Source organism: Panthera pardus, unplaced genomic scaffold (assembly GCF_024362965.1).
Source record: "Panthera pardus isolate Hobbes unplaced genomic scaffold, ASM2436296v1 HiC_scaffold_13, whole genome shotgun sequence".
Lineage (NCBI taxonomy): Eukaryota > Metazoa > Chordata > Mammalia > Carnivora > Felidae > Panthera > Panthera pardus.
Window position 1 is genome coordinate 40,719,233 of NW_026526688.1, and position 19,541 is coordinate 40,738,773.

The 19,541-nt window shown below is 45.9% G+C and overlaps 1 protein-coding gene across 4 annotated transcripts in view; it reads right to left on the reverse strand.

Annotated features, from left to right (window-relative positions):
* Positions 1-265: 265 nt before the first annotated feature.
* The window catches only part of IKBKB (inhibitor of nuclear factor kappa B kinase subunit beta), a 74,658-nt gene continuing 55,382 nt past the window's right edge, over positions 266-19,541 (reverse strand). For 3 of the 4 annotated variants that reach the window (XM_019440679.2, XM_019440681.2, XM_019440683.2), the window contains 14 exons: positions 17,225-17,332; positions 15,932-16,061; positions 15,372-15,566; positions 14,159-14,273; positions 12,684-12,807; positions 11,978-12,129; positions 11,749-11,810; positions 10,577-10,698; positions 9,104-9,153; positions 8,897-8,996; positions 8,541-8,688; positions 5,423-5,550; positions 2,695-2,785; positions 266-1,647 (listed from right to left, as the gene is read on the reverse strand). In XM_019440679.2, coding sequence (XP_019296224.1) covers positions 1,582-1,647; positions 2,695-2,785; positions 5,423-5,550; positions 8,541-8,688; positions 8,897-8,996; positions 9,104-9,153; positions 10,577-10,698; positions 11,749-11,810; positions 11,978-12,129; positions 12,684-12,807; positions 14,159-14,273; positions 15,372-15,566; positions 15,932-16,061; positions 17,225-17,332 — 1,591 coding nt within the window. In that variant the 3' untranslated portion in view covers positions 266-1,581. The remainder of the gene's footprint in view (positions 1,648-2,694; positions 2,786-5,422; positions 5,551-8,540; positions 8,689-8,896; positions 8,997-9,103; positions 9,154-10,576; positions 10,699-11,748; positions 11,811-11,977; positions 12,130-12,683; positions 12,808-14,158; positions 14,274-15,371; positions 15,567-15,931; positions 16,062-17,224; positions 17,333-19,541) is intronic. The other variant, XM_019440680.2, reaches the window with a different exon arrangement.

Here is a 19,541-nt window from a genome sequence, read left to right on the forward strand (position 1 = left end):
CTGAGCCACCCCGGAGCCCCTATGTTAGCCTTTTTAAACCATTGCTTTGGTGATGTCATTTTCTTGCTAAAATTCTTCAGTGAAGCTCATAACCCTTAGTCTCGCATTCATTCCCTCCCCAGTCTGGCTCCATCACAGCCTCCTGTTCTGGTCTTATTTCCCACTATGTTCCTCACCAGTGTTTCCAAAATCATGCTGTATCAAATGTTACACTCACATGGGGGAAAAATGGCTCTGCTGTCAAAGGCATTTGGCAAACAGTAGATTTACACAGTTAAGCCAGTTTATTATTGTAGGACTCTCAGAAACTTTACTATGCCAGTGTACAATGGGAATCTCCAAGAGGCAATTAAAGCATGAAGCATTTCCTAAATGTACTTGGCCCTGAAACCCTTTGTACTGTTTCCATGGAAGCCAGTTTGTAAAATCCTCCTATTTCAACTTTCTTTTCTGACCAAACTCGCCTATTTGTGATCATCTAAACTCGTTTTGTTTTCCTGCTTTTAACATAAAGAACTTTTGTGAAGTGTCAAAGAAGCAGTGCTGTGCTAAGACAACATCAGATCCAGGCACTATTCAATTTTATAACATTTTCCATTAAGCTGGTTTTTGAGTTCCTAAGTCCTGACCATAAATATTGCCAAAAACAGGTTGTGGAACCCAGTATAAATGCTTGAGTCATGTTGCAAAATATAGAAACTATTTTTTAAATAAGTCAATTTAATAATACTGCTAGATGATATGAGAAACAGGCGCTCCCCCATCCCAGCACCACCGCACATAGATGTGTCTGAGCAGGGACAGGTGTGGGCACAGGGGTCAGCAGACTTGTGGTTGACAGAAACCCTTTTTTTCTTCCGTTCTTCTGCACAAGAGCTCATTCGCAGGTAGTCTCCGGGACCCGAAGGAAGGAAGCTGCTCTCTGACCTGGTGCTGGCAGGTCACTCTGTGGCTGAAAGGGCTACAGATGGGGAGAGCTGGCATTCACCTACGACCTTGCCAATGGGGGCATGACCACCAAAGTAGTGGGTAAAAGGGAAATTTTAGCAGCAGTGAAATGAAAAGAGGAAGAGAAAGGATGGGGCCATGCCAAGTCTACAATTTAAAAGTCTGTTTAGTTCCAAATCCAGATGAAACATTAGCTGTGAGGACAGGCGGATCAGGACCTCTGGAGATCAGGAGGGGTCAGGAGAGGGCAGGCTGACACCAAGCGTCCTCCACAGTTTGTCCTGAAAGAGTCATGTTAGACATTTGTCCAGTGATCTGTGGGGCAAAGTACTTTGAGAACTTTTTCCAGACCAGAGGAAGCAGCTGCAGTGGCTTGGTCTCCCTAAATGCTCATGCTTGGCATCAGTGTTTGCTGAGCCTCCAAGACGCAGGACTTCCAGTGTGCAGACAAGTTGCTGGCGGCGCCTGCAGAGGACGCCAGCCCTGGCCCACGGTGAATGTCACAACTCCTGGGGAAGTGAGAAGATCTTTGCCTGGGTGCCGAAGACTGCTGGGACATCATGACAGCGGGGGCCACCATGGGAGGGCCTCGGGGCAGGCAGTCCCATCAGGTGGTCAAGGCCACCCACACAGTCAAGAGGCCTGTTCCAGGCCATTCTGCTCTTCTTCTTCCGTCTGTAACCAGCTCCAGTCTAGAGACTGAAAGTCAACAGGCATGTTAAAAATACAGTGGCCACCAATACACCTCGGATTGTTTGTCTTCCTCAGGAGGCGACCAGCACAATTTAGAAGGAAATTTAAATCCTCTCATTAGTAACAGTCTTGTTATTGCAGGGTACTCTCGAGCTAAAGCTACATTTTCACAACCGTAAGGGAACTTTCCTTTGGCCTAGCTTAAACCCCCTCAGATTCCAGGACTATGGAAACTAGACAGGCAGTTTTAGTACCACCTGTGGCTCATAGCACTTCTGACTGTGGGTAGGTGGTACCAAGAGCTAACCTCAGCTACCAGTTTCCAACCCTACCAGATGAAATGGCCTGATAAGACTTCCTATTTCTCTGGTAGGAGTGCAAATAAGCAGTGAAATGATCAAAATACACGCTGTCAGAAGGAGGATGGGCAGAAATAAAAGATAGCAAAAGCCCTAAACCAGAGACGGACAGTTGAATAAATAAGAAGTGATTACAATTAGTAGTGGTATCCTCTCTGATTCTTCTGGAAACTGAAAAGTTAGGGGGAGGCTAGCAGGTCACCGTATTGGCAGGAAAGGGCCTTTTAAAATCTGAGGAATGGCTTAGCATCTCTGAACCTTTGCCATAAATGTACCTGTATCTTGACCAGTTTTTCATCAGGTTAGTTTCCCTATAAGTAGTACTACCTACTGCTAAGCTCTGAGTCCCTGAGAGGCGGGGCTGTGACAGGTCCTTGTTTTAGCCCCAGACCTCCATGCACACAGATGCTCAGCAGTGCTACAAAAACCACAGGGAGAGAAAGACCTTCTCAGAATGATGCTACCTCCCTTATCAAAATTAAGCGTTACAAGGATTAAATGAGATAATGCACATAGTGTACTCGTACCCATTCAATAATTGTTAGCATTACTCTGAATAAGAAGAAGTCTGTACTAGAAAAGCATAAGCATATACTGAGATGGAGGAAACGCTGGATTGCCTTTGCATTTTCTTTTTCTGGCTTGCTGTGGGGAGAAAGGACACGGAATATGTCGGATTCACACAGGCCATTACCCTTAAACTCTGGTCCTGCTCTTTGATGGTATCTTGCATCACATTTTCTAGCTGGGTGCAGAGTGTGTGTGCTTCAGCCACCAGTTCTTCACTAAGGAAAATGATCAGATTATTAGAAAATGGTCAATGTGAATTTTCAGAGATAATGTTACAGGGATTTTGACAAGATTTTAAAAATGAAGTTACAATTATTTTGATGCTGAGTGTCGTAAAGCACCGTGTCACTGACCAGTAATCTCCTTCATCTAGTTAAGCACTTTTCAGAAGCCCACGCTCAGCCATAAGTGTTACCATTCACAATGTGAAAGAGCAAGCAGATCTCTTTACTTCAGATAATTGAATTTAATTCTCTCTAAACTGCCAAAATCTAAAGATACCTCACAAATCACCTGTTTTCCAGTTTTTGAAATAGAAAAAAAATATACAGACCACGTAATTTCACCATTTCCATAGTTCCTTGAGATCTGTGAAAAAGCAAGTTCTGGGAACTGATTTCATTTAAACTGCTTTCTCTTTTTCCAGGATAAGAAATGTACCTGTCGTGAACGGCCATGGGGAGAAAGGGAAAGGTATAATAAGCCGCTGTCCTATTTTAGCCTCAGCTCTAGGACATGGATGGACAGCCTGTGCTCCCAGGACGACTTTCCCAGGGCTTCCAGGATATCATTGGAGGGAAAATGCCAAATCCAGGAAGACAGTGCCTTGGAAATCCACTCACCTTACAAAGCATGACACTCTGATGGAAGGAACACAGGCCACATTTTTGCTCAGCCTCTTCCACGTAGCTACCAACTAGGTTGAAGGCTTAGGGCCAGCTCCAAAGGGCAATGTAAGAGGCACAGGACCTGGTTACTATCCTCAAGCTCACAGTAGGTTGGGGAAAGAATTAACAATCTAAGGTCACGTACAATTAAGTACCACAACGTATAGGCTATGAATTCCCCAAGCACAGGAACAGGATTTTTATTTTTTTTATTTTTTATTTTTTTAATTTTTTTTAAACGTTTATTTATTTTTGAGACAGAGAGAGACACAGCATGAACGGGGGAGGGGCAGAGAGAGAGGGAGACACAGAATCGGAAGCAGGCTCCAGGCTCTGAGCCATCAGCCCAGAGCCCGACGCGGGGCTCGAACTCACAGACCGCGAGATCGTGACCTGAGCTGAAGTCGGACGCTTAACCGACTGAGCCACCCAGGCGCCCCTATTTTGTTTTGTTTTTAAAGTTTGTTCGAGAGAGAAAGAGAATGAGTGGAGGAGGGACAGAGAGAGAGATGGGGACAGAGGATCTGTTGAGAGCAGAGAACCTGATGCTGGGCTCAAACCCACGAACTGTGAGAGCCAAAAGTCAGACACTTAACTGACTGAGCCACCCAGGAGCCCCAGAACAGGATTTTTAAAATAGCTTTATTGATCTATCTATAATTTAGATACCATAAAGTTTACCCATTTAAAGTGTGTAATTCGATAGTTTTAGTGTATTTACAGAATTATACAATCTTGACCATAATCTAATTTTAGAACATTTTCATCATGCAAAAAGAAACCTTGTGCCCATTACCAGTCACTTCCCACCCTCCCCCTCACCTGCCCTAGGCAATCATTAATCTATTTTTTGGTCTATAGATTTGCCCACACAGACAATTTTAACCATTGCCAGTGCCTGAGACCCGACACATAGAGGATGTTGAAGAAACTGCATGGGACTGAACTAGAAACAAAAACACCCAAAGGCGGTCCAAGAAGAGAGAGCTGTGTGAGTGGTCAGGCATTGGAGGAGAGGGAAGCAGATGTGTCCTGTAGGTGGAAGGACCTCCCAGGACCAGCCCACAGAAGTTCTGGAACTTCAGAGTACATCAGAAACCAGCCAAGGCTTCTGAAAGGCTGACTGCTCTGCCCTGCCCCTGAGCAGCTGATTCAGCAACTGCATTTCTAACAAGTGCCCAGATGCTGCTGATGCTGCTGGTCTGGATCAGACTTTGAGAACCACTGGGCCAGGGCAAGGAGTCTGTATGGGAACTGGGGATCAGCCTAGACAGTGGCTGAGGTGGCTGTAAATGTCTAAAAAGGCTCAGGTTGAATCCTCCGGGGGAGTGGGAAGCCACTACTAGTTACTGGCCAAAAAATAACTTGATCAAGTGGTATTCTGTGAAGACTAATTTGACTAGGGAGGGCTTGGAGGCAGGACTGGATGGGAAGCAGGGAGGCCAAATGCCTCGCAGAAAAGGCTGAAATGCTCTGTTCACCACCTTAGTGGCAGTGGCCCAGGCAACAGGAGGGGAAAGCAGGCAGAAGTGGGGGGCGAGGAGAGGCAGTGGGTGGAAAACCCTAATATGGTAACTCAGAGCGGTGGGAGGTGAGAGGGAGGAGGCGGGATGACTGAGGCGTGGCCAACAGGGCACTCCCTGCGGGCAGGCTGGTTCTAAATGACAGATGATGGCTGATGGGACTATATAATAGCATGTGACTGACTAGCATGTGACTGACTAGCACGTTCAATCTCCTCATTAAGCAATTAGTAATCCAATCCTTAGACAAGGCAACTACTTAGCAAGTTGCAAGGCACTAGAGAGCAAAATATCACATTTGCTTGGATATTAACAAACACAAACTCAATACATGCACAAAATTGCTAGACACATAAAATGATCTATCAGTGATAAACATGCATGTCTATTCCCATGACTTCCCAGTGCACCGGGCCATCACTGGCACCTTACAGTGACCTACCTTTTCTTGACAGACTCAGGCAAGCTGTTAGGGGCAGTGGAAGGCTGAGACATTAGCTGACCAGAATGACTGAGGCGAGCAGCATTCATGCTATCTGGGCTTCCACTCACAGGACCACGAACTTTGCTCTAAAGGACAAAACCAAAAGAGAGTCAACAGAATTTTGGAGCAAAGGGATGATTCCAATTTTGCATTCACACCATGGTATTTTCTCACGAAACAATAGGTCACAATACACTAGCTATTCCTATAAATTTTTAGTCAACATCCCTGCATATGGCCACAGTCTTCATTCAGGCTTAGAAAATCTTTCTGCATCTATAGGTGTGCTTTTTAAAAAAAATTTTAATGCTTATTTACTTTTGAGAGAGAGAGAGAGAGAACGCAAGGGGCAGAGAGAAGAAGACACAGAATCCGAAGCAGGCTGCAGGCTCTGAGTTGTCAGCACAGAGCATGACGAGGGGCTTGAACTCACGAACCGTGGGACCATGACCTCAGCTGAAGTAGGATGCTTAACTGACTAAGCCACCCAGGCATCCCTATAGGTGTACTTTTTGATAGAAGATTGTAAATATAGGGAGATTGGAGTACCTGCATTTGTAAGCTTCGTTCATTAGTTTGATTGCTTCAGAAACTCTCATAAGGAAACTAAGAAGGAGACATCTTTGCTGTCTCAAGTAGAAGCCCGAGACATACCAGAAGGTTGTAAGTGCCCTTCTGTGAATTGCACCATCTGTGGGACAGCCAACAAGAAAACCAATATGTCTGACCCCCCGGCTGCTGCAGCTACCCACCTCAGTCAAGAGGTTAAGCCTCCTGCTTCAGGGGCTCGCACCTCCTCACACCTGCAGCCCGCAGATGACCTATGCCAACCTTCCCAGCACCTCATGCTTTGCCCCACTTCAAGTTTCCAGCTGAACTCTCATCTGTTGGCCTCACGTCTTTTTACAGACCCGGCTCCTGCCCTTGCTGCAGCCCATGGGTCTTCATCCTGCTCAGCCACATGAGCTATGGGACCCATCCTGGTTCCGCATCCTTCCTTCCAGCTGAACGTCAAGGTCTGGCTTCAACCAGTCAGTCAAGCACCCAATTTTGCTCTGCAGATGGTCACCCGTGGAAAGACCCAGACATCCACCTCCTCCACTTAGCCTGGGCCTGCAGGAGAGCAGTCCTTCCACTGTCCTGTCCTGTGCACCCTAAGGGCTGTGCAACTTCAGTCCCCAGAGCAGCGCCCCCCGCTCAGTGGTGACGTTTGCCAAAGTCTCAAATCCATTCTCCAGCTGCCATGAAGGATTTCTCTGAAACCCAAATGTGATCATACCATTCCCATACTTCCTTCGACATGAGAGAGAAAAACAAATTCCTTAGTGTTTGCTATGCCTGCGAAAGCACGTGTGGCCTGCATGAGCTCGTCCTTGCCTGCCTCTCCAGTTTCATTCCAAACGATACCCTTTTGCCCCACACTATGCCACTCTGTGTGTAGCACCCGGAACACACACACTCTTTCAGGCCTCTGTGCCTCTGATAGAGCAATGTCTTCGTTCTGGAATGTCGTCTCCACCTGTCCACCTCATTCTTCAGTTGAAACAACCCTTCCTTGTGAATGTTTCCTGTGGTTCCCTCACCTCCAGGTCTGAAGCTGACATTGCTCCTTCACACTCATGCTATGGCTCACGCTCATGGCACCACAGCTGCTGCTGAACACTTCCTGCCCCACATTTGAATTCACTTCCCTGTGTGTGCCCCTCTGATTATGAGCTCCTGGGCCGGGTGCCATGCTTCTTTCCCCCTTTACCTCCAATTTTCATCTCGCTCCTGGGCACGTGGTCAGCGCTCAGTAAACGTCACATGAATGCAGATGGCATATCAGGCTGTCACTGGAAATACCTCAATTTCCCTCTCCTTCCTAAAGCTTCTCTCCTTGTCATCTCTCCTTTTTAAATTTGCTTCCTTTCTTACAGGAGGAAATGTCACTCATCCCTTCCCCAGGCCAATCCTTCCATGCATGCCTATGAAGCTGACACCCTGCTGTTCTCAGGACCTGGACACTCAACTGTCTCCCACCTCTTTGATACTGTGACTCTCCCAGTGCACTGTCTCCTGCCTGACCTACAAATACGCTCCAGTCCATGATCTTAAAAACACCATCCTTGCACCCTGCCTCCACCTTAAGCAACTATCTTCCCATTTTCCTCTTTGCTCTTAACCACCACCAGTGGCTAAATCACTCTTTCATCATAGTCAACCTCGCTGCAGCTGGCATAGTGTGGGTCTTTCTCCCATCAGCTCTGGTTTCCATGGCTTTTACCTGGTTCTTCTCCTTCTCTGTCCCGGGCTCTTTTTTGTGTCCCGTTTTCTCCCTGAGCAGCATGCAGTGGAATCTCAGCTACATTAAGACAGTGGGCACAGAAAGTGTGGTTGACAATACTAAGCAGCACAGGCTCAGATGAGGATCAACCAGGTCATGGAGACATGCACTGTGGTGCGTGAAGGTCCCTCAAAAGATCTGCCCATATCTTAAGTCCAGCAACCTGTGAATGTGACCTTCTTGGAAAAAGGGTCTGCACAGATGAAGTTAAGGATCCTGAGAGGAGATCAACTTGGACTACTGAGGTGGGAACCACATTCAATGGCAAGTGTACTGATCTGAGACACCCAGAAGACAGACACGGAGAAGAAGGCCTTGTGAAGACAGGGACAGACAATAGAGTGATGCGGCCAAGGACTAGCCAAGGACTGCCCCGGGCCACCAGAAGCTGGAAGAAGCACAGAAGCATTCTCCCCTAGAGCTTGCAGCAGGAGCTCAGCCCTGCCGACACCTGGATTTCGGACTTCCGGCCTCCAGGACTGTAAGGGAATAACTCTGCAGTGCCGCTTTGTGACAGCAGCCACAGGAAATGCACACGTGCAGAATGAAACACACCTGGTGTGGCCCTGACTCGGCCCCTCCCTGCTCCCTCTAAGTCATGGAGAAGAGGAAGGAAAACTGAGCCGTGGCAGTTGAGTAGTGTCTGTCAGTGGCTTTGCGGTCTCTCTTGGAGGGTGGTGACAGCAGCACGGAGGTGGAAAAGAGGCTGGCGGGCTGGGGGCTGAAAGCCCGGCCATGGGGCTCACTCACACAAGCAATCTTCAGGAGATTCCAGAGCTCCTTCTGCCGCTTCTCCTGAAGCCGGACAACAGTCTTCTCGTCTTCGTTCATTAAACTCACCACCTCTTCCACCTTGGGCAACAGTTCCAGAGCCTTCTGCTTGCAAACCACAGTTTTACTGTAAAGAATAAATGTGACAAATTCCAGTGGCATTTGGGTTGGAGAAAGGAGGAAAACATAATCCCTGGTAATTATGAATCCAACAACAGCTGCGGATAAATCTCCTTCAGGGTAAGCAAGTCAGAGGGCAGTGAGAAAATGGCCTCACATGGGTCCTTGCTGCTTCTCTGAATTCCACCCTGGAGAAGGGAAGTTGGGGCGGATACCTGAGCTGCGTATAAATCACTCGCACTTTCTTCTCAAAGCCTTGGATGGCCTGAAGAAGCAGCCGGACCATTTCAAGACTGTCACCATCAGTTCGTTGGTCTGGAAAGAGGCAAAGAGCCCCACAGTTCCTCCAGTGGCTGGCAGAGTGTCAACGCCATACACATGACAGAACCAGGCACATGTGGCAGACAGAATGGCCCACTTACCTCTGGGTTTTTCCCGAAGTCTCCTGTAAAGCTCCCTCGCTTGCTCTTCTCTGAAATATACAAAGGAGAAACTCTGTCAAGATGTGAGGTCAAATAAGCACATGTGGGACACTGGTTAGTCAATTCCTGCCAGTAGAATCACTGACTTTTAGAAGCAAGACCAGCACTACGCCTTGACTGGAGGAAATTACTATTCCTGGTGATACTATAGGTGATGCCTATGATGAGGAACTGATGGCTCTCGTTATCAAACCTCGCCCTTCTCTCCAAGAGAATCTCTTTTCTCTTTTTTTTAAAGTTTATTTGTATTTACTCTGAGAGAGAGAGACAGAGAGAGCAAGCAAGGGAGGGGTAGAGAGACAGGGAGAGAGAGACTCATAAGCAGGCTCCATGCTGTCAGTGCAGAGCCCGACTTGGGGCTCAAACTCACAAACTGCGATATGGTGACCTGAGCTGAAACCAAGAGTCAGATGCTTAACCAACTAAGCCACCCAGGCATCCCTAATGAGAAAGAATCTTAAGAAAGGGAGGTTCTACTCTGTCCCTTGGAATTTCCTGTCCACGTGGCTTCTGCAATGGTGATTCCAGTGCCATCACTGGACCTAAGCCTGGAGAACACGGGCTCCCTGTGAGAACTCAAACCCAAGGGTAGACACAAACTTCTATCCCTCTTCCACCTCAACACAATGAAACTACCTGACATTTCAGAGGTGACTCTCATTTGAAAACTAAAGGAGAATAATGGGTTAAATAACTCGAGAAAATACAGAATACGAATCATCAGATTTCTTCTTTCTTTTTAAACGAATCATCAGATTTCTGATGTTCGAGATTCTGGTCCTGAGAATTCTGGTAAAGGCACTGGAGGACAGTGTTGAGCCCAAGTGGGAGCTCCCAAGAGTTTGAGGCAGCTCGCCTGCTCCCTCTCATCTGGCTTTCCTTCAGATAGGACTGCTTTGCCTGGGCACCTTATCACCTCTCAGAGCCAAGGCCAGATTCCTGATAGAGACTCAAATGAACAGTTCCCAGGTTCAAAATCTTAAGACCTGCTGGTTTCCTTCTCTGTTCTACTTTCTGCTCTTTGAGCCACACCTGGATCAGGGTGGGCTGCATGAACAGTGACGTCTGGTGCCAAGGTTAAAGCTCCTGCATTACAGACTTTAAAGATGATGAACTCCTGCTCTATCTGAATCATCTGAGTTGATCTTCACAACTCCGTGAGGTCGGACAATTCTTCTCAACACTTGCTAGATATGGAAATGAAGGCTGACAGTGATGGTGACTGGCCCTTTGCTCATCTCTGCAACTCATCGGGAACATGCCAAGATGCTTCGCCAATGGATCACACTCTATAGAATGGTCTCACAGAGCTTCTGTGATAACCACACTTGAACCCTTAGACGATCTCAACACATGTATGGAAGTTTGGCTGGGGCGTCTGTGGGTATGGCCGGACACCGGGTTGGTACTCACAGGTCGTCCAGCGTTCCCCCCTGCTTCCGCCCCATGGGGCTCCTCTGCAGGTCCACAATGTCAGTCTGCAGTGCCATCATCCGCTCCACCAGGTGCTTCACTTCATTCTCCTGATGAAAAAGCTGTGCTAATGTCAACTGATGTAATAAGGGCGTTCTGAGATGCAAGATTGGAGGGGGGGGGGGGTGGGAAACACCTTCCAAACTCACCGAAGACTCTCAGGTGACTGGCTAGAAGGGACAGAGACTCTGGAGTCAGAAGGCCTGGGTTTGGATCTCGGGTCTACCACTTTCTAGCTGTGTGACCCATGGGGAAAGCACCTAACTCCTGAGCTTCAGTTTCCTCTGCTATAAAATAGGCTTCTAATGGGGCCATTTTAAGGGTGAGACAAGATACAGTATGTAAAGTATCTGGCACGGTACCTGGCATAGAGAAGAGCCCAATGCATATTCCTTTCTCTTCCCTTAATTTGTCTACCCCAATGCCATCCCACATTGGGAGGCCTGGGCTCCTCTCTATCGGAGATTCTGGATGTGAGTGCCAGGATGGGCTGGAGCACTCACTGTCTCTCTGGTCAGAGAAGACATCTAAATATAGATACAGTAAATAGTATAGATAATAATAGTATAGATAATAATATAGATATAGATATAGTAAAAAGCCCAGAAAAGGTCTTGGAGGCTTTGGTCTTCAATTTGTGTGAGGATCACTAAGCCATACTTCCTTCCCTTGCCTCACAATTAACGTTTTTCAGTGGTGTTTGATTTATGCTGTCCTAAAACTTTATGCTTAGACTTTTTCTTTCCTATGGATTTAGTGTCCCAACAAAACTAGGCAAACCCCCCAGCCTGATGGAGTGTTGATCATTCATCTGAGGCCCTTTCTGATAGGAAGAGGCCTGGGCTTCCCGTAAGGACACTTCACATTTTGCGCCTTGTTCAAATGCACACCAGGTCTGCACAGCTCCTGCATCTGCCACCATGGGCCTCCCCTTTACTGGCTACCAGCCTGGCCTCTTCCCATCAAGTCCCAGTTAGGGTCAGAGAGCATGGCGAGGACCTCCTGATTTTGGACGTACAAGATGGATTTGGTGTTCGAGGAGAGAGTGAGAAAAGGTTGTACGAAGCCTCACCCCCCTCGGTAAGGATAGGAATCTAAAACAAGTCTCCTACCCGCCCACAGAGCTCCACAGCCTGTTCCATTTCCCTCCAGGCCAGCAGCAGTTTATCTGATGCTGGAAAAAAAAATGTAGGAAAAAAAAAAAGAAAAACAAAATGAAAACACCACAAAACCAAAATAGACACAAGCAACTAAATTATAAGAGGCAAAAGAAACCTTAGGAAGAGGGGGGGAAAAAGACAGCAATGGTTTTTCCAAACTCATTACAGAGAGTACACTCACTGATCCCAAACTCTGTCTGCTCACTGTACTTCTCCAGGTCAATCTGGATGCTGGTTTTAAAGAAATCCAACTTGGCTTTGAGCTGCTGAGACATGGAAGCCATAGAATTCTTCATCTTGGAGAGGCAGCTATTATTCCGGAGGAGATTCATCCTGCAGGGACCACAAAAAACAGCCTTCAGGCATCTTTGGGATCCAAATACCATTTCCTGTACAACAGCAAAACCACCTCAAATGCCAAGGCAGATCCCTACTATAATTATTATTATTGTATCAAAAGTAGCCACTTATAATCATACAATTTCCTAGCCCTCAGCCAGCACTGGAATAAGGCAAAGTACCACACAAAGGGCCAATAACCCAGTTAGTCATATCCCAGGGGAAAGAGTCAGGCAGACCCCAGCATGACAATCAGGGGAGCTTTGCTGACCCAGACTGCAATGAGCTTTTCCACATTCCAAAATCTGCCCCTAGTTCAGCCAGCCCACCCCTCAGTTTACAGCTCCATGTGCTGACCTCACTCACCTCATAAAGTCTAAAAGGGCCTCCCTCAATCCTGCCCACCTGACCACTTCCTGCCTGTCCAAACCAGCGTCTCCCTCTTGTCTGTCCTAGCAGTTGCTTCTGGGCCCCTGCCTCCGCCACCTCCCTGTGGAAAAAGCCACCACGCGATTTTAAAGTAAGTCCCAAACCGCCTGGCATAATACATGGCAGCTCGCTGTCCCTGCTGTAGCCGGTTACAGTCCTCCTTCAGGGTCTGGATGCTGTGCCAAACCTGGCCCCACACTTTCCTCAGCTGGAAGAAGGAGAGGTTCCTCTTGGGCTCTTGAACTGGAACAGAGACATATGTAACCGTCAGAGAAAAACTGCCCTGCGATTAACCACGTCATGCCTTGTGACATCACTGGCACTTTTACATTTTTCAGTTATATAACTAAACTACTATGCTATCACATAACCTTTTTGGGTGTTAAGCCTGGTTACTGTCACATACATTTTTTGTATCCCATTAATAGCACAAGCATGTACCAGTCAGTAAATACCTACTTATTTGAAGAAACACTTTGTGAACCACATGGAGTCAATTACATGTACACAGGCTCTTATGCTTTCAACAGAAACCTTTATGTTTACAATATTTAAAGTCATATGAAGTTTTCTACAGATTCAGCTTCACCCAGTAGTACTGGAACATTATTAAACAAGCAGTAAGTCTGGAGCTAAGACTCTTGACCCTAGATCTGCTTATTCTAAGTGTGTGTGTGTGTGTGTGTGTGTGTGTGTGTGTGTGTGTGTGTGTGTGATAGCAGGAATGGCAGATGCATTAAAATGTCCATCTACCACCCATACAATGGAATATTACACAAGTATTAAAAATAGGCAGCTCCATATGCACCAGCAGGGGAAAAATTTTCTAAAATATATTATTAAGTGAAAAAGGCAGGTGCAGAACAGTACATGTTGTATGTTACCATATGTTGGGGGGAAAAATACCTATACACTTTATAATGCATAGAATACCCCTGGAAGGTATACCCAAGAACTTGACAGGAGTGGTTTCCCTGGAAGAAACTGGGAAATTGGGAAGAGAGGCTGGCTTGTTACTGTATATTCTTTTGTACCTTTTGATTTTTTTCTATCATGTACAAAATATAAATAAAACTTCAAAAATAAATAAAATGGCCATCTGATTCGATCAAGTTCAGAGGCGTACAGGCAGTATTCTCTGTCCTAGGTTTAGAATTCTATTTGTGAGGTTGAAATTGAAGACTTCCTTTACTCTTTTTTGGCTGGGCTACTCCTAAGTCCCAAGTAAAGAAGGTTGCCCCAGGGACTGGATAAGCCCATCTCCTTGGTGTGGAGCCCTCCGCTAGTCCATGTCTGTCCCTCCTACCCTGTTCCAAGCATTGTAAGTGATTATTTAAAAAAATATTTTTTTTAATGTTTATTTTTTAGAGAGATCGAAAGCGAGTGGGGGAGGAGCAGAGAGAGAGGGAGACACAGAATCTGAAACAGGCTCCAGGCTCCAAGCTGTCAGCACGGAGACCAATGTGGAGTTTGAACCCATGAACTGTGAGATCATGACCTGAGCCAAAGTCTGGCACTTAACCGACTGAGCCACCCAGGCACCCCATAAGTGATTAAAAAATAAAAACAAAAACAAAAACAATGATCTTCTTACGGATACAGCTGACACTTTCAGGTTGGGGCCGTGGCGAGATCTGAGTCTCATATGTGATTTTACTGTTGTCAAAGAGAAAGACGAGATCCATGTCCAATGTGCGGCCCTCATTCAGCTGCAAAAGGATAAGAGGAAGATGAGATCTTGTGGATGCCACCCCTTCCTTTTCCAAGTAATAACAGAGATTTCAGGGCGTTCCCCACTATTTCCCAATGGCATCATCTTCAGCCAGCAAGTATTGAGCACCCATAAAGCCTTTCTTTTTTTTTTTTTTAATTTTTTTTTAACGTTTATTTATTTTTGAGACAGAGAGAGACAGAGCATGAACGGGGGAGGGGCAGAGAGAGAGGGAGACACAGAATTGGAAGCAGGCTCCAGGCTCTGAGCCATCAGCCCAGAGCCCGACTCGGGGCTCGAACTCACAGACCGTGAAATCGTGACCTGAGCTGAAGTCGGCCGCTTAACTGACTGAGCCACCCAGGCGCCCCACCCATAAAGCCTTTCTTAATGACTTCAGCCTACACCTCCCTTTCCTGGTCCTTTTACACTTTTTTTTTTTAATGTTTATTTTGTTATTTATTTTTGAGGGAGGGGAGGGGAAGAGATAGAGGGACATAGAGAGAATCCCAAGCAGGCTCCATGCTGTCAGCACAGAGCCCAAAGCAGGGCTCAAAACCACAAACCATGAGATCCTAAACTGAGCTGAAACTAAGAGTCAGACTCTTAACTGACTGAGCCACCCAAGGAGCCCCCTTTTACGTTTATTATCCAAACGTGCCCCTCAATCACAACTTATTACAGTCTTATTCTCTATTGTCTTTACTGTGCAATTTAAATGTTCGGTCTCTCCGCCCTATCCCATGGTTGTTTCTCACACGTTATCAGTTCTTTGGGGGCAGGGACCACGTCTTGCATTGCTGTGGTCATCAGCACTGTTCTATACACAACAGTTTTGGTTGACTCAGAGGAATGAAGCACTGCTTTGGCAACAGAGCCCACAGAAAGGCGCTCTGAGTGGTCTGAAAGTACCAAGTCAAGTGTGCAGGGATTCATGTCTCCTATTAGGCCATGCAGAGGATCTCACATTCCAACCAAAAAACCAGGCAGTTATCTGCATTATGTGACAAAGTAGAGCTGAAATCTGAATGCGCAGTTAGTTCCCCTGGAAGCAAAGCCAGGAAAAGCAGGGCATCCTTAGGGAACAGGGCTTCACCTTGCCCTCTGAAATACACTGAGTAGCCGGCTTGTCAGGGATCAATGCCAGACCAGCTTCTTGCAGCAGCTCCTGGTCCTCCTCGGGGATCCCTGTGTCATTCTGGATTCTGGCCTTTAAGCTCTGCAGACTCTCATCCTCTGTCACTGGATACGTGTGAATGATGCCTGTGACCATGTTCAAGATATGAACCAGCTGCAACACAACCCAGATGTTATTGGAAACAAAAACCCATCTTTACAGAGAGGCCCACCTACTTGCCTGGATCGTCTGCTCCTCCCAACATTTCCCAGCCACACGAAGAAAGGGGATAGTCAGAAGGAAGGGAGTCTCGGTGCCCAGAGTTCACACATTCTGGTCTTTAATGCTGCTGTTTGTTCACAGTGTGACCTTACAACCGATGTCAACCAGCATGGGGGCAGATGCTCTCACAGGGGCCTCCCTTTCCACAGCTCAGATGGCCCATGACTTGCTTTTGAAGGAGCTCTTCTTTTTTCCCCAGCCCTGCCACAGCCCACTGGGGACCTACTGCCTTGAGGCTAACCTGGCTCCACACTCACCTTTAGGTTTAAGATGTCATCCAGGGCCTTGAAACAGCCATTGGGACCATACACGGGATCGGTGCCCCTCTGTCGTGGGTGCCACATCAGCATCAGCTGCAGCCACTTCTCAAGTCGCTGTGCCAGGACGCTGAGAAGAAGAGCACAGCGTAGGAGGGGACAGCTCCAACACCATCCTCAGGTGCCCTTACCATGCACACCCCACGTACATTCACCATACTCACACCCATGGCAACCAACATGTGATGACTGAAGATGAATTAATCTGACGGAAAGCCAAACTAATGATTCAGGTGCTTATCCCCTCTCTGATCTGCTACAACACCCCCTGAAATTCAGGATTTCTCAACAGACTGAACTTCCACCTGGCTGCATGAGAATGATCTGTGAAGCTCTTTAAATACACTTTACAGGCATGTCCCACCTCTAGGCAATGCCCCCACACAATCTAGACCCCATGCTGCCAGATTTATTTTGTTAATCCACCCCTACCTGCAAAAGCACTCGTGGTTCCCACAACACAGTTCATGCCCCTTCCTGGGCACAGACCTACCTCATGGAGGCACTCTCAGCCTCCACAGAGGCCAACTCCCTACTCACTGCCTCCTGAAACATGCCTTTGCTCCCCTCACTCCTTCCCCTTGAATTTCCTTCTTCTTCATCCATCCATCCATGTCCTGCACATCTTTCCAGATCCTTCCAGAAAGTTCTAGCTCATCCAAAGTCATTCCATACAGCTCTAATCCACACAGTACCTCTCTCCCCATCCTCTAAATACTTATGGTGATTATTTTCCATGCTACTCAGTTGTTTGTGACTGCCTTGCCACTTGCTTTTGTACTATTACTCAACGCTGGTATTGCTGCTGTTATTTTGGCTCTAAGACAAGACTGCAATGCTGTTCAAACTACAAAGGTTTATTTGTTGACTATGACACAGTATGAGGCTACACCGGAGTGCAAAGAGAAGTAAAGTAGAAATCCTCTACCCTGAAAAGGCTTATAGTTGACTAGGAGACAAACGCTATGCAAAACCAAATGTAGTACAAGGTAGAAACTACTAAGGGTGGTAAGAGGTACAGATAAATTGCTGTGTGAATTTAGAAAAGAGATGATTTCTAGATGGGGTGAGGGGTGGGAATCCATTCTAAGTTGATGACTGAGACGATTATGTCAAATTCCTAGTCACAGGATACCTTGATAATCTATTTAAAAGTTATCAGATGTCACCGCAGACATCTATTTCTGAAAAAGGAAGAAAACTGCATAGAGGAGAAGTGCCACTGGGCCTTACCTGTTCAGATTATTGGGATAGGGTAAGGAGCTAGAAAACTTCACCGCTCCATTCAAGTCTTCACTGACAACAATGTCCATCTCACTCTTCTGCCGGACTTTGGAATGCCTGCAATACAGCCCTTAAGTCACTTAGCAGGCAGGAGACATTGTACTTTGGTAACATACCGCTTTACAACTGTACAGGATACCCCCAGGTTGTGATTCTATCTTTGGGTAACAGTGCATTTGCTTCCTGCTAGGATGGCTTCCTTCCGAGCGCAATAGTCTGTACTGCCTGAAGTAGAGTCATCAACCATCCTGTGCCGAGAGTTCCACAGCCAGTACTACTGACTCCTTATCTCATCCTTCACTTATCCTTATCATTTTCTCTACTTTTCATCTTATCTAATCCAACATTTATGTTTTGAAAGAGGATAAAATTAGAACTTCCAAACCAGGATCACTGCGTGCAGATCACATTTACAGGAAATAACGCACAATACATGCGTGCACAGTGTACTTCCCTCTAAATGCACATGGCTAGATATGATCTCTGATGGTGAATGAACTGTTACATTTCCCAATTTAGAGCACTTATTGATGCATCTGAAATAGTATTTGAAGGGAAAAAAAAATTTAAACCCAACTAGTTTCAAATCTTTTTGGTGATGAGGAAGATAACTTAAATTTGAATAATGCTTCATAGATAACCAAGTACCAGGACACTGAACACATACTTCTTTGCCATGATAACCCCAGGTGGTAGACACTGTTTTTAGTTCCCCATTCAGTGGTAAGGAAATACAGATCAGGTGACTTGCCCAAGGCCACACAACTAAAGAGTGGTAGAACTAGGGACTCAAATCCAAAGTCTGCTGTTCTTTCTAAACTGTATGAATGTCCAAGTCTTTCCTTTCCAAAAACACCTGGGAAATTCAGATAAAAATGTCTTAGTCCTGAACACTTTTCGTTGGCAAGGGGTAAGTTGGCCTAGCTGGAACTGGCATGTGGCAGAGGCTGGTGGTTCACAGCTCTGGCTGGAACAGTGATTACTGTAAGGCAGGTGTACCAAGACTGTCGTCACATACAAATGACACAGGTGATCCTCTAATGGAATACTTAGTCTGTCCATGGGAAATTGTAAAAATAAAAGCTGTAGTAAATAAAATGCTTATTGCTTAGGTCCTGTAATGTATTTCAAAGTAGGATTGTAATAGAATTATAAAGCTCAAATCACATCTGTCCAGAAATTACTATCCATCTGCCAACTGAGAGGAGAGAATGAAATTTTTAAAAATTCTCTAAGGCATTACAAAGCAGGTGAGACAGCCACTTTTCACTAACTTGTCCACTGAACAGCTCCTGACTGGGCATCCAAGTAGCTTACTTGAAAGCATCAGCTGGTCTCCCAGCACTGGGGAGGGGAGTTCTAAGAAGCTGATTCTGCAGACAACAGACTTACAATAAAGACGCCAAGACATCAGGGATACATTTTCAAATAGTACTTGTTCTTCTGGTTCTAATGGATTTTAACTCATCTTATTAAAAATAATGGAAAAGCTCAACATTGGAACTGAAGAAATGCAACAATTTCTTGGTTAAAAACACTATTGATGTATAGATATACAGTATATGGTATGACTATAAATTAATGAGCTAATTCCTCAATATTCCAGAACGTGTGCAGGTCAAGTATTGCTTATTTTTTTATTTTCTAAAAAACTTTTTTTTCATGTTTATTTTTATTTTTGAGAGACAGACAGAGCATGGCAGGGCAGGGCAGAGAGAGGGAGATACAGAATCTGAAGCAGGCTCCAGGCTCCGAGCTGTCAGCACAGAACCCAACGTGGGGCTCAAACCCACAAACTGTGAGATCATGACCTGAGCTGAAGTTGGACGCTTGACTGAGCCACCCAGGCGCCCCAATTATTGCTTGTTTTAAAATAAATCACCACAGGAGGGCGTACTTTGCCACTTCACCAGACTCTTGAAGAGCAGGGACCTGGCCTCTTTCACCTCTGCTGAAATTTTCAGTGTTTGGCTTATACGTGCTGACTGAACTGGATTGCCAACACATAAAACCACTCTTCTAGAATTGATTTCCAAGGCTATATCTTAGAAATAAATAATTCATGATGTAAATACCTATCCTTTTAAAAACTTAATGTTTTCACTACTTCTAGAAAAGCATTCAGAAAAATGATAGTAGCCAGTGTTAACAATAGTGTGGTGAAAAGGGCAGCTTTGTATGTTCCTGGTAAAAACATTATTTATACAACCTTTCTGTTGAGCAAATGCTCAATACATATCAAAAACCTCTAAAATGTGTATAATCT